Source organism: Nicotiana tomentosiformis, chromosome 8 (genome assembly GCF_000390325.3).
Source record: "Nicotiana tomentosiformis chromosome 8, ASM39032v3, whole genome shotgun sequence".
Classification (NCBI taxonomy): domain Eukaryota; kingdom Viridiplantae; phylum Streptophyta; class Magnoliopsida; order Solanales; family Solanaceae; genus Nicotiana; species Nicotiana tomentosiformis.
This window is the reverse complement of record NC_090819.1, coordinates 109,145,531-109,170,428: the sequence shown is the minus strand read 5'-3', so window position 1 is coordinate 109,170,428 and position 24,898 is coordinate 109,145,531. Positions and strand designations below refer to the sequence as shown.

The 24,898-nt window shown below is 36.2% G+C and overlaps 5 protein-coding genes across 5 annotated transcripts; 3 read left to right on the top strand and 2 right to left on the bottom strand.

The window, feature by feature from the left end:
• Nucleotides 1-3,255: 3,255 nt before the first annotated feature.
• On the top strand, nucleotides 3,256-10,437 carry LOC104101134 (pentatricopeptide repeat-containing protein At5g42310, chloroplastic). Its single transcript, XM_009608553.4, has 5 exons — nucleotides 3,256-5,097; nucleotides 9,097-9,249; nucleotides 9,339-9,410; nucleotides 9,720-9,933; nucleotides 10,145-10,437. The coding sequence occupies exons 1-4, from the start codon at nucleotides 3,298-3,300 to the stop codon at nucleotides 9,825-9,827; spliced, it is 2,133 nt and encodes a 710-aa protein (XP_009606848.1). The 5' UTR covers nucleotides 3,256-3,297; the 3' UTR covers nucleotides 9,828-9,933; nucleotides 10,145-10,437.
• A 791-nt stretch (nucleotides 10,438-11,228) lies between these two features.
• Nucleotides 11,229-11,534, top strand: LOC104101140 (uncharacterized). The gene has a single exon (XM_009608560.1). The coding sequence runs from the start codon at nucleotides 11,229-11,231 to the stop codon at nucleotides 11,532-11,534; it is 306 nt and encodes a 101-aa protein (XP_009606855.1).
• A 209-nt stretch (nucleotides 11,535-11,743) lies between these two features.
• On the bottom strand, nucleotides 11,744-12,693 carry LOC138896708 (uncharacterized). The gene is made up of 2 exons (XM_070181923.1): nucleotides 12,073-12,693; nucleotides 11,744-11,989 (listed from the first exon to the last, which is right to left on the bottom strand). Exons 1-2 carry the CDS (start codon nucleotides 12,442-12,444, stop codon nucleotides 11,813-11,815), a joined length of 549 nt encoding a protein of 182 aa, XP_070038024.1. The 5' UTR covers nucleotides 12,445-12,693; the 3' UTR covers nucleotides 11,744-11,812.
• LOC138897979 (uncharacterized) lies at nucleotides 12,445-13,221 on the bottom strand. The gene has a single exon (XM_070184007.1). It carries the CDS (start codon nucleotides 13,219-13,221, stop codon nucleotides 12,445-12,447), a length of 777 nt encoding a protein of 258 aa, XP_070040108.1.
• Nucleotides 13,222-18,039: 4,818 nt separating this feature from the next.
• On the top strand, nucleotides 18,040-20,554 carry LOC138897978 (uncharacterized). Its single transcript, XM_070184006.1, has 7 exons — nucleotides 18,040-18,225; nucleotides 18,431-18,514; nucleotides 18,623-18,880; nucleotides 19,034-19,216; nucleotides 19,444-19,587; nucleotides 19,944-20,133; nucleotides 20,214-20,554. Exons 1-7 carry the CDS (start codon nucleotides 18,040-18,042, stop codon nucleotides 20,552-20,554), a joined length of 1,386 nt encoding a protein of 461 aa, XP_070040107.1.
• Nucleotides 20,555-24,898: the final 4,344 nt, after the last annotated feature.

Here is a 24,898-nt window from a genome sequence, read left to right as displayed (position 1 = left end):
ACTTTGTATTATCATCTCTCAGTCTGATCTAACTAGCTTTACTTCTTTGCTGGAGATACAATTCTGCCAAATATGATGACTGCCTAAATTTTTGATAAGCCTGTGATTCCTGTTGTTGAAGCTTTACATTGGTTGGATACCTATGCAGTTGTTGCTGAACTTGCGTAAAGGCCTTTCTATCTTCAGTGACTTCTGAGACTAAGTCATGGGAAGATAGACTATTTAGGCCTTTCAGCTTATTATTCAACACTTTTAATTTCTTTACCACCTTGTACATTTTGTATCCCTCAAAGGCAGTGTTCCATCTTTCACTAACTATAGTAGCAAAGAGTGGATGATGAGTCCACGCATTACTAAACTGGAAGGATCTTTTGGCTTTATTTCTTCATGTGGATAGAGAGATTTTAGCAGGACAATGATCACTGATACCCTCTAGGAGAAACACAATTCTACATGAAGGCATCTCATCTAACTATACTCCATTGATAAAAATCCAATCTATTTTCGAGAAAGTCCTATGTTCACCATGATTATCATTCCATGTTTACTTGTTACCTTGAGATGGTACTTCAAGCAGGCCACATTCTATCACACTGCTGTAAAAATTTACTACTTCTGCTCATGTTACTGGATTCCCCCTATTCTATCATCAGCTTTCAAAACTGAGTTGAAATCACCCAGAACCATCCAAGGTTTGGCACACCTCCTGATGTGATTAATGAGATTATCCCATAAATCCTTTGTTTCTTCTCTTGTGTTGAAGGCATAAACATAAGTCAAGTCAAATAACAATTTAAGAGGAATGTAGTGAACCTCACATGTGATAGCCTTAAAATAATCATGTCTCCAAGTGATCCATATTCTACCATTGTAGTGGCATTCAAGATTTGAGACAAAGTCCCATTCCACAAACATCCTGATAGCAATTTGTTCTAATCTATTACTTTTTTACTTTAGTTTCTAGTAAGCCTATTAAGCCTACTCTTTCTTCACTGCAAAGGAACTTTACCTCCATTTGCTTATTAGGGGCGTTAAGCCCCCTCACATTCCAGTTGAGAAAACTATCCATCGCCGACATGTAGTACCTGAAAGGAGTTTGAACTAGTAACATGTTGTGCCTGCTTTGGTTGAGTTTTACCAATCCTTAGAGGATTTTGCCATCCTGATCCCCTCCCTTGTTCATATTTATCAGGCTGGCTTGTCAATTTTGTTGTCTGTGTTATGTCAAGCTTCTTACCCCGGTCATCTTGCTTTAGGCCTGTTGCCTGAGGCCTTTCATTCACCTTCCCCTTACCTACTTGTTTAGGTTCAATAGGTTTAGTTTGTTGCTCTTGTGGAGCATTTGGTTGTTTCTTCTTCAATTTGTATTCATCATTAGTATGCCCATATTTGGAGCTGTGCTTACACAAAGTTGGCTTCCAATCATAACTCACATTCTGCTCTATCAATTTTCCCTTTTCATTCCTGAAAATCACCACATCAGGCAATTGTACTCCCATCTTCACTTCCACCAGTAGCCTCGTAAATTTTAATTTTTTTTTTCTAGTGTTGTGGTCCACAATTAGAGGCTTCCTAACTAGACTCCCAATTTTGCTCAAGCCTTTTGGACGCCAGTATTTAAAGTCTAATCTTGGAAACTTGATCCAGATTGGAACAGTTAGCGGTTTTTCTCTTGTGAATTCTAGATGTAGTGACCACTCCTTAACAATAAGAGGTTTGTTATCAAAGTGGTAGATACTGCCTTGAATAGCCTCTTGTTTTCCTACTACTGTTTCGAATCTCACCACTATTACTCAATTCTTTAGCATAGCAATCCTATCAATTCTATGTTTTCAACAAAATCGTTGAACAAAGTCCTGAATTACAGCAAAATGAGGGTGTGCCCATAGAACATAGCATACCACAATATTTTTCCAATAAGCAATTTCTGTACCGATATCCTCCAGTTCAATTTCAACAATTGAATTCTCTCTGATTGATTTGTGGAACATATTCTAATTTTTATCCTACATTTGATATTTTTGCTATATCAAATTCATCTCAAATTGAACTCTTGTTCTTCTTCTGTGTTTCCCTCTTCGACCTCACCTGCCCATGATTTCTTACCGCTACTTCCTGATTCAGTTTGCATTTGACTAGGCGGAGCTTGTACTACTTCATTCCAGCGCCCTGATGCTTCAATTTGTTGTGCCTTCTCTGATTCCTTGTTCGTCGGTACTGTTTCATTGGATTTTGAATTCGCTTGTGCAGTTCCCACTGCTCTCTTACTGTCATCATGTTGCCCTCGTTGAGTTTGCGAGGAGGATGCTTCATTTGCCATGAGAGCCTTCTGGGTTAGGATGCACACTCTCTTAACCCCCCCCCCCCTTCCCACCCCATGGTGGGCGCATGTTAAGCTACGAGAGAGAGCAAGCCTTGAGGGCACTGTTTCTAGTTATTTAGTTTTTAAATAGGTAAATTTATTTTAAAGAATTTATGTTCGAATTTATAAAAATTAATTAATTTGACCCTTGTACTCCAAAAAGATTCAAACAAATTAAATGTCGAGAGTATATATAGAGAGAGAAATACAGAGATTTTATGTTGTAAGTATAAATTATATCTTCGGATGATAATGCTACAATCTGTTGGGTTAATCGATAAAGGGTAACTTATAAGTTTTAAAAAATGCTACAACTAGTGTTGCAATTAGATTAATAGTTATGCTCAAAGTAAATTTGACTAAAATCATACCGTTTGACTTCTAAGCAATTCAAAAGGTGTTTTTAAGAATCCACTTAAATATGATTCATTAAAACTTGGAAATTCTATTATTTGAAAATCTGATTGTTTAGTGAAGGATAGTTTTAATTAAGTACTTATTTAAATCTAAATTAATCATTAGGAAATTATTAAGCTTGTCTCACAAGATAAAATATTAGTATTATTTTGTTAATTAGTAATTCAAAAAAAGTTATTTAAAACATGAAATTAGGAAACTCTGTGTTGACATTATGATCTGAACTAGTGACCTATTGTTTTTCCATTGGAGACTCTGGGACGTTGTTTTACCTAAGTATCGTAAATTACTAAATTTCATCTTTGTTTGTTTATTTTTATTTTTTAGTGACTAATCTGCTACTAATTTACAATAAAGAGTATGTAACTAAGGATTTTAGGAACTTGAGGGACTTAACTGTTAAATACTTTTGTTAAGCAACTGTACTATATTAGCATTTCAAACAGTTAAAAGGACCTCTATGCTACTATTTGCTAAAGTATAAAATATCTGTGCGGAGCTATTCGAGCTGAAAAAACATGGTGGCTCTATCTCTCCCCTCAACCTTCACTTGCCGGAGAAGAAGAAGGAGAATGAATACTCTGTTACTTTCCCCTCCGTTGCAACTACGTTTTCCGTTCATTCACTTCCGTTTACAAACCTCTCACCGCCGTCAGGTTCTCCGACCACCGCCTTTCGCCGCCTCAACATCTCATCTCTCTATTTCCAAGCAATTCAATATCGATAACCTCGAAGTGGAAGAGGAAGAGGAAGAGTACGATGTCGTTTCGTACCCGAATCGCCGTTACGATTTCACTCCTCTGATTCAATTTCTATCCACTTACACACCCACTGAGCCCAATTCAGACACAACTTCACCCACTCAACTCGATCCGGCCGAGTTAAAACTCGCCGAGTCATACCGAGCCGTCCCAGCCCCAGTCTGGCACTCTCTTCTGAAAAACCTTGCCTCCACGTCATCCTCAATTTCTACGGCATACGCACTCGTTACGTGGCTTCAAAAGCACAACGTTTGTTTCTCTTACGAACTGCTGTACTCAATTCTCATTCACGCGCTGGGACGCTCGGAGAAGTTGTACGAGGCTTTTTTGCTTTCACAGCGGCAAACTTTAACGCCGTTAACGTACAATGCACTTATTGGTGCTTGTGCACGAAACGGTGACCTCGAAAAAGCACTTAATTTGATGTGTAGAATGCGCAGAGACGGGTATCAATCTGATTATGTTAATTACAGTTTGATTATTCAATCACTTATTCGTAGTAATTCTATTGATTTGACTATGTTAGAGAAGTTTTATGATGAAATTGAAGCTGATATGATTGAACTTGATGGCCAATTGTTGAATGATATGATTGTGGGCTTTGCGAAAGCTGGTGATGTTGATAGAGCTTTAGTTTTCATGAGTGTTGTTCAAGGTAATGGGCTGAGCCCAAAAACTGCTACTGTTGTTACCTTGATATCTGAGTTGGGTAATTCAGGTAGGACTGAGGAGGCTGAGGCTGTATTTGAGGAGTTGAAAGAAGGCGGGTTAAAGCCAAGGACGAGGGCATATAATGCACTTCTGAAAGGGTATGTGAAAACTGGATCCTTGAAGGATGCGGAGTATATTGTGTCGGAGATGGAGAGGAATGGGGTGGCACCGGATGAACTTACGTATAGCTTGCTTATTGATGCTTATGGGAATGCTGGTAGGTGGGAAAGCGCGAGAATTGTGTTGAAAGAAATGGAAGCGAATAATGTACAGCCGAATTCGTTTGTGTTTAGTAGGATTTTAGCAAGTTATCGTGATAGAGGAGAGTGGCAGAGATCATTTCAGGTGCTTAAAGAAATGAAGAATAGTGGGGTGAATCCTGATAGGCAGTTTTATAACATAATGATTGATACTTTTGGGAAGTACAATTGTTTGGATCATGCAATGTCTACATTTGAAAGGATGAAATTGGATGGAATTGAACCTGATACTGTTACATGGAACACGCTAATAGATTGCCATAGTAAGCATGGCCATCACAATAAGTCGGAGGAGCTGTTTGAGGCAATGCAGGAAAGTGGATGCTTGCCGTGCACCACCACATACAATATAATGATTAATTCTTTTGGTGAGTTGGAGAAATGGGAGGAAGTGAAGGGCTTGTTGAGTAAGATGCAGAGTCAGGGCTTACTGCCCAATGTTGTTACATATACCACACTGATTAATATCTATGGACAGTCAGGAAGGTTCAATGATGCCATTGAGTGCTTGGAGGTGATGAAGTCTGCAGGGTTGAAACCATCCTCAACCATGTATAATGCCTTGATCAATGCCTATGCACAGAGGGTAAATATTATTCTGACCTATAACGCATTGCTTTATGAATATTTCATAGCTACTTGCTCACTACATCTTAGGGAACTAGTTTCAGGGTACGCGTGTACCCTATATTGATGAGAATAATTTTAAAAATATATATATATATAAATAACATTCAAAGCATGGTTTTAGTCACAACTAAATATTAAGTAAAAATTTGAGTTCTTGAAAATAATAAATATTGATCATGAAATTGACACACATATAATAAATAATATTCATTTATTCATGATCTTGTCTAATAATATTTATTTAAGTAACAAACTAAATTAACGTATAAAAAAGAATCTATTAGTAATTTGAAATTAGAATATCTTATGATTGCTTTTGTCTTAATAACCATGTATATTATGATTCGATATGTAGTAATCAATAAAAATGGAGAATTAAGTTAATACTTTAATCATAATATTTTAATTGATTTCAAAGTTATAAATATTAGGAAAAATAATTAAATGTTTAATTTTATTCTATTTGAAATTTATTTTTAAAGGCTAAAAAGGTTTACTAATATTTCGCTATGAGGCATTGTGCTTTTATAATAGTTCATATATATTTTTATTGATTAAAGAAATATAACAATATGTACTTTGCTCGCAAGAAAGAAAGAAGATTGTCTTCTGTCTATTAAAATGAACTTGAAAATAGCTTTTCAATTTCTTTTTGAAAAGCTCGTAGATCTTCAAAAGCTATGCATTCTTGCTAAAACTGAAAAGTTGAACATATAGAACTGGAACTAAGTTTAATTGAACTTATTGAATGATGATTAGGAAATTTTATAGGGTACAATTTCTTCCTTTATTGAGTTAGCTAATAGGATCAACATTCATCAATTTCAAAAAATTAAACCTTTTATTTTATACTCAAATATAACTTTCAATAAGTATATTTATATATTGAGATTAGGTACACGCGTAACGCGGGTACTGTAAATTTTACCAAATAATAAAGACTCCTAACCTAAAAGAAAAAGAAGTTGGGTGTGAGATTTAGGCAAAAAATTTTAAATACAAAAAAGTCTCATAAACCTAAAAGGTATTAACTACAAATAAGGTCATTTAATACTCCAACATAAGAAGTTGAACAGGAGGCGAAACTTTAGGCTAGGCAAAAAAAATTTAACTACAAAAAAAGGTCTCCTAAACCTAAAAGGTATTAACTACAAAATAAGCACATTTAATACTCCAACATAGGGAGTTGAACGTAGAGGCGAAAATTTAGGCTAGGCAGAATTTTTTTAACTACAGAAAAGGTCTCGAAAACCTTAAAAGTATTAACTACTCCAACGTAGGGAGTAGAACGAATAGGAAAAAATTTATCAACATTCCTAGATTGTTAATAATAAGAGAATAATTAAATAACTATTCCTAAATTGTAGGAGAATTAATTAAATAATTATTCCTAAATATTGATGAAATACTAAAATTATTATTTTGTCTAATGTGAACTCTATATTTTGAAGGGTAAAAAAGGCGAACGACATTTTATTAAGGGCCTTCATGCTTTTAATATAGTACTAGTTTTAGGATACGCGCGTTATGCGTGTATTCCGTCTCAATGAGTATAAAATTTTAAAAGAATTATGCATATTTTATACTGACATTCATTTGAATTATAAACTAAAAGTTAAAAAAGAAGGTATAAGTTTTTGAAAATGATGATTGTTGATCTTATTTAGATTTTTTTTATAGTTTAATTTTTTATTAATCACCAAGTGAAAATATTACAAAACAAACTTAGCTATTGATCTTATTTAGCTAATTACTCAATAAAGGAAGAAACTCACCTTGTAAAAATACTCAATCAACTCAATCAATTTATTCAACTTAATACTTAGTTCAATTTTATAATTTTATTATTTTAATTTCACAAGTTAAATTATGACAATAAAAGATACAAAATATAACTTACATGTGACAAGTAGTTATGGTCCAGTTTTAGTGACTTATATTAGTTAAATTCAAGGTGATTTGATATTAGCTTTCACATATGAATAATAAATTAAGTTAATCAGATTTTATTTGTAATATTACTTCACTTAATAGTTCTTTATAGACAAATGTTTCTTTGTGCATATTCCCTATATTGTCTCCAACATGTCCTGGAAATACATTAAAGGAACAAACATTGAATTAAATTCTTTTGCTAATTAGTCATTTCAATGATAAAATATTCTTGTTCTCAACATTAAAGAAACAATTATTTTTAATTGATTCAATTTTTAATATTAATTCATTATCCAATGGAAAGTCTATTTTCAAAAAGTAAACCGATCGTTACTTGACTTTTTTGTGTGTGTTTTAGAGTAATTAAATCAAAGTAGAAATACTATCTCATCTAATTTTCAATAGATTTTCCAATGTGAAAGTCAAACTTCTGAATTTTCATCTTAATTTGAACATTTGTTTATGAATTTATAAAGTAATTAAACATTTATAATCAAAAGTATTTAAAAGAAGTAATTGAAAAGATTAAGAAAAATGCATAGTGTTGAGAGAATTTTAACGTGATTTTGATATTCTAATAAAACATGACAGTAAGCATATGCGTATTTTATAATTCTGAGAAATTATAAATATCATGAATTCAATATTCTATATAATCATATCCTAGTAATGGTTTGAGTAACATTAACTATTTAATTTTTGCGTGTTATAAAATTTAATAGTTTGTTTCTTAATAAGTTAATAAAAATAGACTTTACTTGTTATAATAGAAATTAACCCGAAAACTTCATCCATAATTAGTAGGAGATATCACTCTTGTCAATATATATTAAATGAAAATCAAAAAATAAGGAAAAAGGTGAAAAAGTAACATGCTTATGAACTAAAAGTCACCTGTCTATCTTTGATGGAGCAACATGTAATTTACTTTTACTCGTTTTCATAATTCGAGGACTTAAAAAAACCCTTATTAGACTTTTTAAATTTTAAAAAGAAATGGCATTTTCTTATAGTTGCACGCATAGTTTTCAAAATTTATCTTGAAAGGTAATACAAGGACATTAAAAATACACATTCCTTAAGAATCAAATTATTGTAAAATTCAATGCCACGTCAAGTGATAGTTTTCAAATTTGCAAGGTCCTAAATATTAGGAAAAATAACATGGAAGGAATTATAATTATATTACATAGTTCAAATAAGGCAAGAAGTTATATAAGTTCAAAAAAACTTAATGGATTTTAAAACCTAAAAATTAGGAATCCCTATGTAGTTCAAATAAGGAAAAATTTAATAAGAAAATTATTTAATTTTAAAGCCTTAAATATTAAGAAAATAATTAAATGACTATTTTGTCTAATGTGAAATTAAAATTTAAAGGGTTAAAAATCGAATGATATTTCGCTGAGGGCCTTCGTGTTTTTAATATAATATAGATAACTTCCATGAATAGATACAACAACAACAACAACCCAGTGTAATCCCACTAGTAGGGTCTGGGGATGGTAGTTTGTACGCAGACCTTACCCCTACCCTGGGGTAGAGAGACTGTTTCCGATAGACCCTCGGTTTCCTCCCTCCAAGAACTCCCACCTTGATCTTGGGGTGACTCGAACTCACAACCTCTTTGTTGGAAGTGGAGGGTGCTCACCACTAGAACAACCCACCCTTGTCAAACTTACATGAATAGTTAATTTATTATTATTTTGTATTCTTATTCATATAGGTAATACTAACTAGTTGAGATTTAGGTTTAGGCGTGGGTACACTTGAAATAGGTATGGACTTTGTAGAATATTGCTGGAACTTGTGATCCTAAAAAAAAAAAAAAACCACCACCACCAAAAACAAAAGGGATCCGTAAGGAAGATTTGCTTAAGTCCATCAGGCACTGGTCATATGCCTGCATTGCAGCATAACCTTCCTACTTTAGCTTAATCGTTCTAGTTTTCTGTAGATCTATGTTCATTATCAAGTTTTCTTGTGATTGCATATGTAAAATGTTTCTCTTCGTCCACAGGGCTTGTCTGAACAAGCAGTAAATGCCTTTAGGATCATGAAGGGAGATGGTCTAAAGCCCAGTCTGTTAGCTCTCAATTCACTAATTAATGCATTTGGTGAGGATCGGAGGGATGCTGAGGCTTTTGCTGTATTGAAGTATATGAAAGAAAATGTGAGTTCACCTTTTCCTTTCTGTATATATACATGGCATGCTCATGACGATATAGTCTCGTGACTTACATACATATCCTAAAACTGCAGCATATGAAGGCAGATGTTGTTACGTACACCACTCTTATGAAAGCCTTGATACGTGTGGACAAATTTGAAAGGGTAAACCTTCTTACGCGGAGTCTTTCATCTATAGTTATAGTGTTGGAGTCTCCATTTTTGTATGGTGCGTCATAATTATTTTGTCTCTTGCATCTTCTTTTTAAGTGATATTATGCATATTAATGACTAAATTTTCTTATTTAAAAACCAAAATTCAGATCTTTAGATGCAGCAAAAGAATCAGGCTTGGCAAAAATGGCATAGGATTGCAGTGAATTGTACATTAATATTTTTGTCTTTGTCAGATTGACCTGATTGGCATTCTTACATCCTAGTTGTGTGGATCATGCTAAATATTTTGGCTTTCAGGTTCCCGCCGTTTATGAAGAAATGCTTTTGTCTGGATGTACCCCAGATAGGAAAGCTAGAGCAATGTTACGATCCGCTCTGAGATACCTGAAGTCCACGTTGAAATAGTAGTAGATTGTGCAAATCATTGTCACAAAAAACGATTGAAATTCTAGCCATTCTAACAAAAGGACCATGATGAACCGAGATGTTTCAGTTTGACTTTCAATTTGAGGCAAGTGAATCCTCTAAATGCTTATTTGAGTTAAACAGTGTGCTTTGGAGTTAGTATGGGTATTCAAATTAGAAAATCTCTTTTTCTGGTGATTAAGTTCTGCTGAAATTACTAGAAAGTAGAAACATTGAAGAGTATATTTGAACATGAAAAATCTAGTTTTCCTTAGAAGCTTACCCGCTAATTTATCCTGAATTATTTAATTTTGTAGGCTGTGGTTCACGATTGTGCATTGACCTATGATGCAATTCAAAATTGTTCCATGTTTGACTTGACAGCCAAATCTGGGGACAACGGCAGATAGAGATTCAAGGTGAATAAAGGATCCAAGGTCCATATTCGTCCCAGCATTCTTTCAGCTACACACTTGTACAGTTCTTATAGCAGCAAAAGAGCATATTCAGTTTCTTTTCTTTTTGCGGTAACATGTGAAGTGTCATATTTATACAATGTTGTTTTAGAGTCATGTTATATCTTATGATAAGAGGTTACAATTAAATATCAGCTTGTGGATAGAATCTAGCAAATGACTGAGCTCCTTAAAAACCTGTCTTCCTTTCTCCTTGTGGACGTGTAACAGATTATAAGTCTGTTTGGCCAAGCTTCTTCAAACCCAAAAGCATTTTTTTTCAAAGTTGTAGTGTTCTAGTTTTTAGAAGACAAAAAAAATTCTTTTAAGAAGAAGCAGAAGCACTTTTGGAGAAGCAAAAAAAAAAAGTAGTTTCTCCCCAATAACACTTTATTGAAAAGTATTTTTGAGAAAAATACATTTAGAAGCATTATCTAAAAGTTTGGTCAAACACTAATTATTGTTTAGAAGTGCTTTTCAAATTAATTAGGCAGAATAGCTTAAATGGCACTTATACTTGAGCCACTTTGTCATGCCGGTCCCCAAACTTAACAATTTGTCAATTGAACACTTACACTCTTTCAAACCGTGTATAATAAACGCTTATGACACGAGCCTGATCCTATGTGTCATATTTGGTTTTAGTGCGTGATTCACACGACTGTATGGGGCGTGAGGGTAGTTGAAAAAGCCCTAACGGTAATAATGTGGCCTATTTAACAATCATCTTCTTCTTTCTACCTTATTCTCCATTGTTGAACATTATAGAAGCTGATTTCTATCCAAATCTGATGTCTTCTTCTTTCTCGTGTTAGCTTCAACAATGAATTTTTGTTGGGATTCTTCATTGCCCATCAATTTGTACCATCTTCTTTTCTTTTAAAAGTTAATTTTTTTCTTCTTCTCCGGCAAGAAATAAACTACTGTCGCGTCTTCTCCTTCACCAATGAAGAAGGAACCTTTGTGTTATTGTGGACCTGCTGCAGATCTTAAAATGTCACGAACACCTACCAATCCTGGAAGAAGGTTCCTAGGTTGCCGAAGATATGAGATTGGTGAAGGTTGTGGCTTTTTTCGATGGGTTGATCCTGCGATTGAGGAAGAACACTACAAGACTTTTCTTGCGGGTCTTATTAAGAAGAGTGATCGATGCCATTGTCAGAGAACACAAGAAAGGTCGAAATTCAGAGTTGTTGCTATTATAATTGCGGTTATAGTTGTTCAAATATTAGCTCTTATGTTATGTGTTTAGGATTGATAGCGTACTTTCTTATTTCCTGGGTTTAGGCTACAAGTACAGGAACTGCTAATATCATGGCCTGGTATAGGCAGTTAATAAAACATCCAAAATAAGAAAGTTGCCTTGCAATCAACAAAAACATAAATAATGAAGTAACTTTACAAAATATTGTCTACCATAGGCAGTTAACAAAAATATCCATCATTAAGTCTTCAAAATATCAGTTGATCACTTCAATTAATGTCTGTTGTGGCTTGGTTGCTTGGTGTGGATTGTGTCTTTGGTGTGGCTTAAATGGTTGTAGCAGAGTTTGCCCTTCTGTAACTCTGTTCTTGCAGCTGCCTTTGTGTAACTGCAGCTCGACCCTTCCACTTTAGACTAGGGTGTTTGAACCTAAGTTCAATATTGGTAGGGACAGAACTTATGAGTGTAGAAGGATTGTGTACTACTCTGTCAGTAGTTCCAGACTGCACAAAGATAAAAGGTTGTGAGTGAGGGATTATCTAGTAAACCATATCTGTTGATTGTGTAATTAAGTGAAAATATTTACCCTTTGTATCACAGTGCCACTTGAATCAAATAGCAAACCATATCCTGTTGCCTTTGGTCTCTTAGACCCTGTATTTGCACCACCTCTTCTAGGCTCATTGGTCTTCCTTTTTGGACCTCTAGCAACATTAGTTGATTGTTGTATGCTTGGATTAGTGATTGGTTGAGTGAAGGTGCCACTTTCCATAGTTGAAGTTGTTGTTGTTGATCCAGCTGTTGCTGCTGATGCACTTCCACTAGTTCCAGCCCTTCCACCTACTGCTGTTGATGAAGCATTTTCAGCAATTTCACCTCCAACTGAACTAGTTCCAGCCCTCCCCCCTTGGTTTCTCTGCATACACATAACAAAGCAAATATTAGTAATTGAATTCATCTAATAATGAGCACAAAGAACATTAATACTTACTGCTGATGGACATCCTTTCTTGTTATGTCCAAGAGTCTTGCACAAACAACATCTCATTTGTCTCCCTATCCTTGTACCCTTCCCAAACTTCTTTTGTGGTTCATCAGCAGCTTTTCTCCTTTTTTTCTTTGGCCTTCCTGGCATTGCAGTTATAACAGATGGCTCAATAGCTGGCAGTGTGGTTTTTGGCCACAAATTCATACTAGTTAAAGGTTGAATGAATCTGTTGTAAGCCTTAAGGCAGGTGTCCTTCCTATACCAATGGTCAACATATAGCTCAATCTCATAGTTCTTATAATGCATAGTTGTAATTGCATGTGCACGTGGAATTCCTTTGAGTTGCCATGATCTACAAGTACAGGAACACATCCTAAAGTCAACAACAAGTTTATATGGCCCATCCCGGATCTCATACCATGTTTCACCATTAAATTTGACTTCACATTTTACTGCCCTTTGAGCATTCTCTCCAAGTATTTCCACAGCCATGGGTGATATATCACCTACCCATTTTTCAGAAAACTCTCTCATGCTATTCATCCTCTCCATACACTTGATTTTAATTTCCTCTAACATAGTAATGATAGATTTGTACCTAACTGTCAATATCCAACTATTGAATATCTCACACATGTTGTTCTCCACTACATTACACTTACTATGTTCTTTGAAGTATGCCCTACACCATGTCTCCTTGTTGTATTTCAGTAAGTCTTGAACAATATCTCCCCCCAGCTGGTCCATTTCATCCAACTTCTTGCTAAAGTAAACTTCAAATATAACTCTTGCACACTGCCATAATTTTTTCCTTCTTTTCTCACCGGGCCAAGTTTGCTTCCAATTAGCCCATATATGTCTAGCACACCACTTCATCTCAGCTACTAGCAAGTTAGATTAGCTACATTGCTCTCGTTCTTAATTATGCGACAGGGACGGATATGTCCACTTTTCAGGTCTCAATGCGACGGGGTCAAAATTAAATAACTTAATTCGAGAACAAAACACAATATACTTGGCCTTTATACCGTGAAAACAAGAAGAGAGTACTGCTTATTGATTAGTATAATATAATTAACCATACTTATTTTCATACTAAGTTATTTTTGTTAAAGAGGAAAACCCGCAGCCGCTACACTTAGTGCGCACTGGGTAAATTACCTCCCCGGTGTAATAGCCTGCAAACCACATAGAGGAGGTAATCCGCACTAGGCAAGCCATGTGCGACAGGTTCAACCTAGAAGGCATTGAGGGGGATTCAATCGCAGGTCATCCGTATGGATGAACATGACCGCACGGATGACCGCCCTCCAAACCAATTGGACAACCCCGAAGGATTTTTTTCATACTAAGTTATATCACAGATATTTGTGTTTTTTTTTTTTTTTTTTCTTTTGATATTTGTGTTAATTTGCGCTGCTAAACCAATACGACATATTGCCGCTGGATCATGAGCAACCCACTGTGATTCCAATCCAAACATGATACTAGTAACAAGTTAAATGACAAGATACAGCTATTTTACACTGTTATTTTGACGAGTCACCTACATGTTTGTTTGTCAACCAACAAATTTGGAAATTTAGACGTAATAGTAATTGACAATATGTTGTATACGGCATTACCAGCTGTCCACTTCTCCGATCTAATTAGTCACATCATGGCTGATTCATTTTGTCAATAGTAATATCCTTGTGACACTTTTTTTATAATTGCAGTGATGTTAAGGTAAGGTGATGCAAAATCGTTAACTTTTCTCTTCCCATTTAGATGGCTGGCCTTGAATTGAATGGCTACTTGTATGCATGTGTACAAAGATTTCCAGATCAATGCGTCTGAAAGATTGACTTTTTTTTTTTATTTTATAACCGTGGTGTTCGGGCCAGCTACCCGTCGACTTCCCACCAGCAACAGGTACCGGGTAACTATATCCATCAAAGTTTGGATAGATAGGAAGAAACACTTAGTATTTTTTGCCTCCGCTTGGATTTGAACCTAAACCTCATGGTTCTTACACACTTCATTGACCACTAGGCCACACCCTTGGGTACAAGATTGACTTCCAATTATACGCAACGAGTTTTTTGGATATATACCAAAGATAGCTAATGCCCAGAAAAAGCTTTTAGACTCGGTCCATAATGATACTGTATTGTTATAGTTGTTGCCCTTAAATTCTGCGTTCTTTGCTCTTGCTATGTCTATGTCCAGGATCCATTTAATTTATTTTCTTTCGTGAGTTTTGTACACCCGTTAAGAAAGACATTTGATAGCCTTATTCTAAGTTACCCTTTCTCGCTGCATAAACTATCTCAAGTAATTAGCACTCCACTAATTGAAACAGTAAGGATATAATTGACAAAAAAGAGTAATAAATGACTGAAAATTTCATAGTAATTTAAGTTTCAATATAACACTAAACACAGCTAATTTAATTATTATCTTAACATGAGTCAAATAAGATGCCTAATTTAAGTTTGAGAAAATAGATTCGATAATAGTTGTTTGCCAGAACATACGCCTGCAGCAAGTATATATACTTGAAGTCATTATCCTCTGCTTGAACTCTACATATATAGTAGTTGAGTAATTTCAAAAGAAAAAAAATCTTTTAAATCTAAACTAAGAATAGTCAATCCAATAAAAAAAAAAAAAAAATAGGTATTTCAATTTGCGATAAACAGATCTTTATAATTGTGGTGTTATGATTTAATGATCGCGTAGAATAAATAACCTTTTTCAATTATTTTCTCCTTTCACGTAGTGCGACATGTTTGAATTTGAATCATAGACTTACCTTAAAATACTCATAATTTCTAATTGCGCTACTTCTCTATAGAAGTCAATTGTTTCTTACACCAATAAATCTACGCAAACTCATGATAAAGTCAAACAGCATTCCAAAAACGTATTCACAAACTAAGCTAGAGTTTGGACATAGATATCATTAAAACATGAAAAATAATTTTTTGAAGATGAGATAAAAAATAGTTTTTAAAAGTTGAAATTTTGTTTGGATATGCATTTTAATTGAAAAGAATTTGAAGTTTTGTGAGGGATATGCGCCAATCACTCCGGCGCAGAATCTTTGGTGCTGAAATTGGTACGGGCAGGATATTAATGGCCTCGCATGAAATAAGACACCAAAGATTTCGTACGAAAATGTGATAAGTGTCAATGCTACGCATCACTAGTACATCAACCAGCAGAACCCTTGCATTCGGTTCTGTTCCCATGGCCATTCATAAAATAGGGGATGAACATCGTCGGACCGCTGCCACCGACTCCCTGAAAGGTAAGGTTTCTTTTAATTTTGACTGATTATTTTTCTAAATGGGTGGAAGAAGGTTCTTATCAGAAAATCGGAGAACGCGAAGTGGTCGATTTCCTGTGGGAAAATATAATTTGCAGGTTCAGAATACCAAAAGAAATAGCATGCGACAATGGGCCACATTTTATCGGTGCAAAAGTTACAAGGTTCTTCGAAGACCTGAAAATAAAGAGAATCATATCCTCACCTTATCATCCGAGCGCAAACGGTCAAGCAGAGTCAACAAACAAATTGATCATTCAAAACCTTAAGAAAAGGTTAGAAACAACAAAAAGCAAATGGCCCGAAGAGTTGCCTGGAGTCTTATGAGCCTACCGAACAACGACCAAATCAAGTACAGGAGAAACTCCTTTTTCCCTCGTGTACAGTGTTGAAGCCCTAATCCCAGTTGAAGTGGACGAACCCACTTTGAGATATTCTCAGACAAATGAAGAATCAAACGATGAAGCAATGCTAATCAACTTGGAACTGCTCGAGGGAGGACTTGGCGCATGTAAGAATGGCAACTCAAAATCAGAGGATGGAGCGATATTACAATCGGAGAGCCAACTTCCGTTTTTTCAAAGTAGGAGAGTTGGTTCTAAGAAAAGTAACACAAAATACCCGGGAGCTCAACATGGGAAAGCTAGGTCCAACGTGGGATAGCCCTTACCATATTTTGAGTTGTCACTGGGAAAGGTTTATACGAGTTGGAGAACCAGAATGGAGACAAGTTGCCCAGTAACTGGAACGTGGCACACATCAAAAGATATTATTGCTGATGAACAACACTCAAACAGAAAGTACGTGATGCACTTTTTTTTCCTTCGTTCAGTTTTTGTCCCAATTGAATTTTTTTGGCAAAATTTTTAACGAGGAAGCGACGAAAAGCATACTACGAAGACAGAAACAATAAGACCTTTGATAGCAAGGAAAACAAACAAGCATCCACTCAGGGACGATTAGGTAATCTTTGGTTCGATAGCAAATTCCCACCGGGAAGTTAAGTTTGCTACCGAACAGAGGTTACCCAACTGTTCACGGGCACAAACCGCCAAAGGACTATTAGGTATTCTTTTGCTCGATAGCATGGATTCCTAAGGGGAAACAAGATATGTTATCGAGTGAAGGATTACCTAGCAATTCATTGGTGGGACCTTCGAAGATACAACATTTTCAGTGTTCCAATTCGCATTTTTCGCATTCAAACTGTGGGGGGAATGATATGAGGATACGACAACAATGACTACCACGTCAACCGGGAACGAAAATTCAGAAACAAAATGCATCATCGGGACCGGGGACTGTGCAGCCAGTCCCGTAGAAACAAGTTGTACAAGATAGCCACAAGTAATGACAATTTCTTTTCTGCATAGCAAAATGCTCTTGTAATTTCTGAAAATAAAAGAAATAAAATGGAATCCCTTTACTTTTATCTTGTTTCTTGTCTGAGTGATGAGCTGATTTTGTCATTTGAAAGTTAAACAAGTACTTCAAATGTTAGTGTCATAATGAAAGGAGACGTCCTCTTCAAGAGCACCGTAAACATAAGAGGGCCCTCTCTTATAAAAATGCTCACATTAAAGGGTTGGATCCGGAAGAATTAATGCCAGGAATCCAAAATTCCATCGGGGAAAAATACACCTGAAGCCGCATATGAAAAGAATGTAAGAGCGTGAGGAGAGAGAAGCTCTGGAGAAATTTGAGCTCTCATGGACGCTATGGCCGACGGCCAGCCATTGTTATCGGCTGGTCAGCCCTCCCCCACTGTCGCCCCACCAAATACCCCCACAAATAATAATACCCAGCCATTAGATTATAGTAATATTCTGAAACCAGTCATGTTAAATAATCCCACGAAACATAACACTAGCGAGAATGCAACAGTTCAACCAATTCCTTTCAAACGAGCAGCTTTTCTTCATGGGCAGCCTTTCGTCAAGTTCACAGAAGTAGAAGTCAATCGAATAAATGTCATTGAAGGTTTACAATATGCAGTACTGGGCAAGTTTTCATACGGATGGCCAGAACTACAAGAATTACGTCACATTGTCCCAGTTCAAGATAGTGTCAAAGGGGAATGTAACATTGGTTATTTCAGAGATAGGCTGATATTAATTCGATTGTCATTATGGGAAGATTTCATTACTCTTACGTCGAAAAATATATTTTATGTTAAAGATAAGGATGGTTACGAACACCAAATGTGAACGCTTATTTACGATGTTAAATTCAAAATTGGTGAGGAAACGCCAATGGCCATGGCTTGGATTTCGTTTCCAGGATTGTTACCTACTTTCTTTGTTAAAGAGTGCTTATTCTCTTTAGCTTCAGCTGTTGGAAAACCTATGCATCTTGATATGGCTACAAGAAATAAGACGCGACCTAGTTGTGCTCGAGTTAAGGTTCTTGTTGATCTATTGGCTGATCTTCCTAAGAAGGTTAGAATGGATATAAAAAACGAGAAAACTAGGGAAACAAGGACCGAGTGGGTTACAAATAAATATGATATGCTGCCTAAATACTATAAACAGTGTAGATTGCAAGGACATAAGGAGATTGAATGTTAGCGTTTGCATCGAGAATTGATGGCTAATGATAAAAGGAAAAGAGGCTACAAATGTTAATGGTAAAAACAATGTGCAGAATAAGGAGCCTTTGATGATCCTTTCAAGTGGAAAAGTAGTTGAGAATGTTGGGGAGCTATGGAAAGAAGTAAGGGACAATAGAGTAAAGAAAACTGGATAGCAAGGTGATGTGCAGAAAGCTGGACAGCAGGGGGATATGCAGAATCAAACTTGGAAGGAAATTATTTCTATTGTTAACGAGCCTTAACAGACTAACAAATTTGCAGTCTTAGAGGTAGAGGATGTGGATAAGGAAGATGATAATCAGTTGGCTTTGGTGGAGAAATCAGTCGAGCAAATTAGTCCTAGACCTACTCTTAACAAGACTGGGAGATTGAATCCAACAGCTCGTGTGTTTATTCCCAAAGTAACTGGGACACGTTTGGTGGAAAAAAGAAAAACTCCTAGTCCTAAGAAGAATGGGAATGTTACAGCAGAAGGAGAACAAAGAGAATCAACGGCTCAATGGGTCAATAAGACTTTTGCTCATACAAATAAAGATTGAAACAAGGTGGACAATGCTAACAGAGTTAACAAGGAACAACATAGAGCATATTTGACTCAATTGGTTACTACAAATCAGTCTTGCCAAAAAGTTCCTTCACAGTCTTTAGCTACTTAGCTAGGTAGATTGTGGAGTGATCAACCGGAAGAAGAATCTGAAAAAGAAGGAGAATTCCACTCTGATGAAGAACATGTGGATGAAGAAGGTGATAAACAATCCTGGGGGGAAGATTTAGATAAGATGGTGCAACTTGTAGCTGAGGAAATTCAGAATGATGGTGAGCAATCAATGTCGAAGAAGGTTGATGAAACAATCCTGTCGAAGATAAAACACTACATAAACCAGCCATACAAGATAAGAATCTTAATCTTTACCCTGCATTACCTGATACAACCCTAGCTCCAGTGAATCCTAACCTACAAAATAATAATAATATCATCCTTTCAGAGAACCATGTAACATCTGTAGCCCCAGTAAACAAAAAATTTCCTAAAGGAAATTCTGCCTTAGCTCCTAAATCTGTGAAGACTCAGATGGTTAAACAAAACAAGAATGATGAAGAAGAAAATAATGTGGAGAAGAATGGACCAGACATGGATGAGGAATCCACTACACAAAACTTCATGCACATAGCAAGGCAAGGTGACTTATCTCCCATAGTAATAGATAAGGTGAAATCAGCAGGCAGAGGTAAGAAGAAGTAGCAAAAGGAAAATACCAAGGTTCCAGGATCTGGTGTTCAAACAAGAAGGGTAGTTTCTAAATCCATTGTTTAATCATGAATGCCATCATTTGGAATATTAGATCAGTGAATACACAACAGGCCTTTGAAAGGTTTATTACAATGCATAGACGACATAAATTCAGGTTTGTGGGATTAATGGAACCAATGTAACAGTCGAGAAAACTGGAAAGATATAGGAGCAGACTTGGTTTTGCACAGACTTTTGTCAATATTTCTATCAAAATATGGGCTTTTGTATATGATTGATTTGAGGTTATTGTGTTATTTAACATGCATCAACAGCTCACATTGAGGTTGATCGAGATCAGTACTCAACAAGAAATTATCCTCACCGTAGTATATGCTAAATATGATCATATTGAGCGTATTGAATTGTGGGATACTTTGTATGATTTGGCAAGTGATATGATTGTTCCATGGATTGTTGGTGGAGATTTCAATATAATATGGGATGAGGAGGAGAAGTTTGGAGGTCTGCCAGTCCCTTTGAATGAAGTTAATGACTTTAGGCATTGTATTAACACTTGTAATCTCAATGATCTTGGATTCAAGGAAGCATATTCACACGGTGGAATGGTAGGGCTGAAGAGTACTGCATTTTCAAAAGGCTTGATCGAGTGGTGGCAAATATGAAATTCCAGCAGCTATTTCCAGGAGGGGAAGTAACTCATTTGTCAAAAATTGGATCTGATCACTGTCCTTTATTGCGTGATCCAAATCACACGCCTATTAAGAAACAGTTTAGGTTCCTGAAGTTTTGGACAGAGCATACCACCTTTCAAGATGTTGTGAAGGAGAATTCGATTTATGAGAATATGGCTAACTTTCACGCTAGCTTTTTCACTATCTTCAACAATAAACTGAAGAAGTTGAAAAATGCACTGTCACTCTAGAGTAAGGCTACATATGGGGATATATTTTAGAAAGTTGCAAGTTTAGAATGGGTGGTCTTGGTGCATGAAACACAGTTTGAGGTTAATCCCACGAGAATGAATAGGGAAAGACTAAATAAAGTGCAAGCAGAACTCATTCGATATTTAGCTCTTGAAGAACAATTATGGAGGCAAAAGGCAGGCATGGCATGGTTTAAAGATGGGGATCGCAACACCAAATCCTTTCATGCTCAGGTGAATGGGAGAAGGAAAATATTACAATTAAAAAGGATTCAAAATAATGAAGGCAACTGGATAGAAGGGAATGATCAAATGGCTGAGGAGGCTGTCAAGTTCTTTCAATCTCAATTCCATGAAGATGTGGTGCCTACCGCATTTGGGATAATCGATCATGTCCCTAACATGATTTCTATGGAGAAGAATCAGGATTTACTTGAACAACCAACAAAAAAAGAAGTGAAGCAAGCGGTACTCAGATTAAATAGAGACAGTGTTGGGGGTCCGTATGGCTTCACAGACAAATATTTTCACGAGTGTTGGGATATTGTAGGAGATGATGTGTTTGCTATGGTCAAGGAGTTCTTTAATGGTAGGAAATTACCTAAGTTTATCACACATACAAACTTAGTGTTACTGCCAAAGAATAAGGAAGTGAACACCTTTTCAGGCATGCGACCAATAAGTCTTAGCAATTTCATTAACAAGGTATTCTTGAAAGTCATTCATGAAAGAATTGCTACACTGTTGCCTTCTTTAATTTCTAATGAACATGCTGGATTTGTTAAAGGGAGGAGCATTGTGGAAAATGTATTGCTGACTCAAGAGATAATTACGGACACAAGGCTAAGAACAAGGCTATTGTGGTGATCAAGTTAGACATGACAAAATCTTATGATAGGCTTTCTTGGTTGTTCTTGTCTAAAGTGCTGAGGAAGATGGATTTTTATGAAAGATTTATTGGAATAGTGTTTGGCATCGTTTCCAATAATTGGTATTCTATATTGATGAATTGACAACCCTATGAATTCTTCAAATCAACGAGGGGAGTCAAGCAGGGTGATCCCTTATCACCAACTCTGTTTATTCTATCTGCTGAGGCTTTGTCGAGGGGTCTTAATGCTCTACATCAGAATCTATATTTCTGTGGGTTTGTATTGCCATAATGGAGCCCCAAGATTAATCATCTTGCTTATGCAGATGATACTATCATATTTTCTTCTTCTGATGCAACTTTCCTACACTTAATTATAGAGGTGTTGATGGCTTATGAATCTGCTTCTGGACAGCTTATTAATAAAGCAAAGCCTGCAGTCTACATGCATCACTTGACCAATATAGAGGTAGTAAATAAAGTGCAGAGGATAACTGGTATTTGCAGGTAGGAATTCCCATTCACTTACCTAGGATGTCCCATATTCTATGCAAGAAGGAAAATGGAATACTATCAGGATTTAATAAAGAAAGTGTTGGATAAGCTGCAATCGTGGAAAGGGAAATTGCTATCAATTGGAGGTCGTGCAGTGTTAATTTCTCATGTACTCCAAGGCATGCCTATTCATCTTCTTTCAGTAGTGAATCCACCACCATTTGTTATCAATAAACTTCATAAAATATTTGATCAATTCTTCTGGAGCAATTCTATAGGAGGAAAGGAAATGCATTGGGCATCTTGGGGTACTTTGTGTTTACCTAAAGAGGAAGGAGGTGCAGGATTTAGATCATTACATGATGTGTCAAGGGCCCTATTTTGCAAGCTCTGTTGGAACTTTGGAACTAAACAAACACTTTAGAGTTCATTCATGAGTCAAAAATATTGTAAAACAATGAATGCAATGGTCATGCCATGGAGAAATGGATCTCATATTTGGAGGAAAATGCTTGAATGTAGGGAAGCAATTGAGCACCAAATCACATGGCAAACAAGAATGAGTTCATCATTATTTTTGTTTGACAATTTGACAGGGTTGGGTACTTTGTATTTTACAACTCCTTCAGATTTTTATTGTGATGAGTCAATCCATAATGTATATGATGTAGGCATGAAGGGTGCTTGGAATGAAGTCAAATTGATGCAGATTCTGCCTCAAGTCTTAGCAGCTCATATCATTGATAACATCAAGCCCCAAGTACTTACTGATGAATTGGATAAGCCATTTTGGATGATGGAACCAAGAGGCAACTTTACTGTAAAATCAGCATGAGATTATTTACGAAGGAGGAGGGATCCTAATGTTGTGTTTACAAATATTTGGGTCAAGGGATTACCTTTCAAGATTACATTGTGGAAGATTTGGAAGGGCAAGATACTATTGGATGATTTCTCTAGGATGTTGGGATATTTTATGCCATCTAGGTGTTGGTGTTGTTGAGATCCAGATGAAGAAACTTTGTCGCATATGTTTTTCAGATCATTTGCAGCACGTACAGTATGGTACTATTTTCTTGCAAATGCTGGAATCTCCATAGCTGGTTTGTCATTACAACATACAATTGTCAATGCTAGACAGTGCAAGCTGTCCCTCGATTAAAACCCATTTTTCAAGCATTGCCTTCGATCATTTTGTGGGAGTTGTGGAAGAGAAGAAATTGTTATAAACATGAGGTTATTACTGTTAGTAGAGTGATATATCAGATATCAACTACATTACAAGCTCTAGTCAAAACTAGAAAGCCAAGCTTACAAAATACCCCACATAAATGGCCTGATCTGTTACATCTATTAGAATATTATGCGCCAAGGTTGAAGGTAACAAAGGTCTTGTGGGAGCTTCCTGAACAGGACTGGATAAAGGTAAACACAGATGGGGCCTCAAGGGGTAATTCAGGTAGGAGTTCGATTGGTTTTGTAATTAGAGATAGTGAGGGTGATGTGAGATATGCAAGGGGAAAGGAGATACAAAAGGTTACAAATGTTAAGGCTGAAGCTATTGCAGTCGTGGAGGCAGTAAAATTTTGTGTGCAGTATGGTTACACAAATATCCTCATACAAGCAGATTCTTTATTTGATGAAAAATGTGGTTGATGGCACATGGGATTCACCTTGGAATGTAGATGTATATGTACAGGAGATTAGAGAATATATGAGGAGAAGTAACTGTATGATATCATACATCATGCGAGAAGGCAATAAATTGGCAGATTACTTAGCCAATTATGCATTGGATAATGGAGATTATGAGGCAAACAACTTTGCACAACTGGAGGTTCAAGGAAGGAGAATTGTTAATAATAATAAGATTCAATGACCATATTTATGTATAAGAGTGGATGGGAGATAACGTGGAGCAAGGAGTGCATGAGCAGGGAAAGAATGATGGGGGATTACAAGAACGTATGAGAGAAATGGGAAGGAGAAAACTATAAGGAGAGCACTGCACACAACTATCATGATCAAATCCTTGGGGAGGAGAACATGATAATCTTTTATAATAACCATGGGTTCTTTTTTGCAGGGAACGTTATTGTAGCTATGCCTTATTCATTGACAAACCTTCAAATGGTGGTATTAGTACTTTGTACTCATTCCATTGAAGGAAAATTATGGATAAGCACAAGCATAGCAAAAAGGATAGCAAAGGGCAGATTGGGTGCCCAGTTATACTACATGGATGGCACTCAAAGTACTGAATTTGGAGAAGCTTTCTAGGCAAAATGGATGCATTGAGGAATAAATTGTCAGTGTAGCACTCAAAACCAACAACCCAGAAGCTAAATCATACAAAGGTATCAACAAGAATCATAGGGACTACGCACGAAATTGGATGCAAAAACAATGTACCCGAACACTGCTGGACAAGGTGGCTGTCAGGGACTTTTTTGTAATACATTTCGAATACATTGGACTCAAAGTGGGCTGATATCTTAATGCACAATACTAGTAGGAAAAACCAGGATGGAATTCATGCAGGGGTCTCAACAAATTACATAAGGTGATCACACAAAAATGAGTGCAAAAACAGTGTACTCAGACAGTTCTGGGCAGTACACTTCATTAAAATTATGAGAGGTTCAGATTGCTATTACATATGCAAATGTAATTGGGAGGAAATATTGGATAGCTAGAATGGAAAGGCGCGAGGAAAGACATCACAAGTGCAAGGGAAGAAATTTCATATCACCATCATATGGACAGTGTTCACTTTGCCAAAAAAAAAAAGAGGTTATTTATGCAAACAGCGGAGCTGTGCAGGGGATCTAAACGGAACGAGGCTATTTGTGCAAGAAGTGTACAATGTTCATTAACATGGGCTATTTATGCAAGTAGCGGAGATGCACAGCGCAAAAGAAATTGGTCTATTTGTGCACGCAGCGTCATATGGGATTGGACATAAAATGCTATAGACT

Excerpts from the sequence above, each read along its gene's own strand:
- LOC104101134 (XM_009608553.4), top strand. The coding sequence starts at position 3,298 with ATGGTGGCTCTATCTCTCCCCTCAACCTTCACTTGCCGGAGAAGAAGA. Across the intron at positions 5,098-9,096 it reads TCAATGCCTATGCACAGAGG|GGCTTGTCTGAACAAGCAGT; the intron begins GTAAATATTATT and ends CTTCGTCCACAG. Across the intron at positions 9,250-9,338 it reads TGAAGTATATGAAAGAAAAT|CATATGAAGGCAGATGTTGT; the intron begins GTGAGTTCACCT and ends CTAAAACTGCAG.
- LOC104101140 (XM_009608560.1), top strand. The coding sequence starts at position 11,229 with ATGAAGAAGGAACCTTTGTGTTATTGTGGACCTGCTGCAGATCTTAAA.
- LOC138897979 (XM_070184007.1), bottom strand. The coding sequence starts at position 13,221 with ATGGACCAGCTGGGGGGAGATATTGTTCAAGACTTACTGAAATACAAC.
- LOC138896708 (XM_070181923.1), bottom strand. The coding sequence starts at position 12,444 with ATGAATTCAATTACTAATATTTGCTTTGTTATGTGTATGCAGAGAAAC. Across the intron at positions 11,990-12,072 it reads GTGGCACTGTGATACAAAGG|TCTGGAACTACTGACAGAGT; the intron begins GTAAATATTTTC and ends ATCTTTGTGCAG.
- LOC138897978 (XM_070184006.1), top strand. The coding sequence starts at position 18,040 with ATGGCCATGGCTTGGATTTCGTTTCCAGGATTGTTACCTACTTTCTTT. Across the intron at positions 18,515-18,622 it reads AAGAAGTAAGGGACAATAGA|ACTAACAAATTTGCAGTCTT; the intron begins GTAAAGAAAACT and ends GAGCCTTAACAG. Across the intron at positions 20,134-20,213 it reads TGAGGAGGAGAAGTTTGGAG|GAAGCATATTCACACGGTGG; the intron begins GTCTGCCAGTCC and ends CTTGGATTCAAG.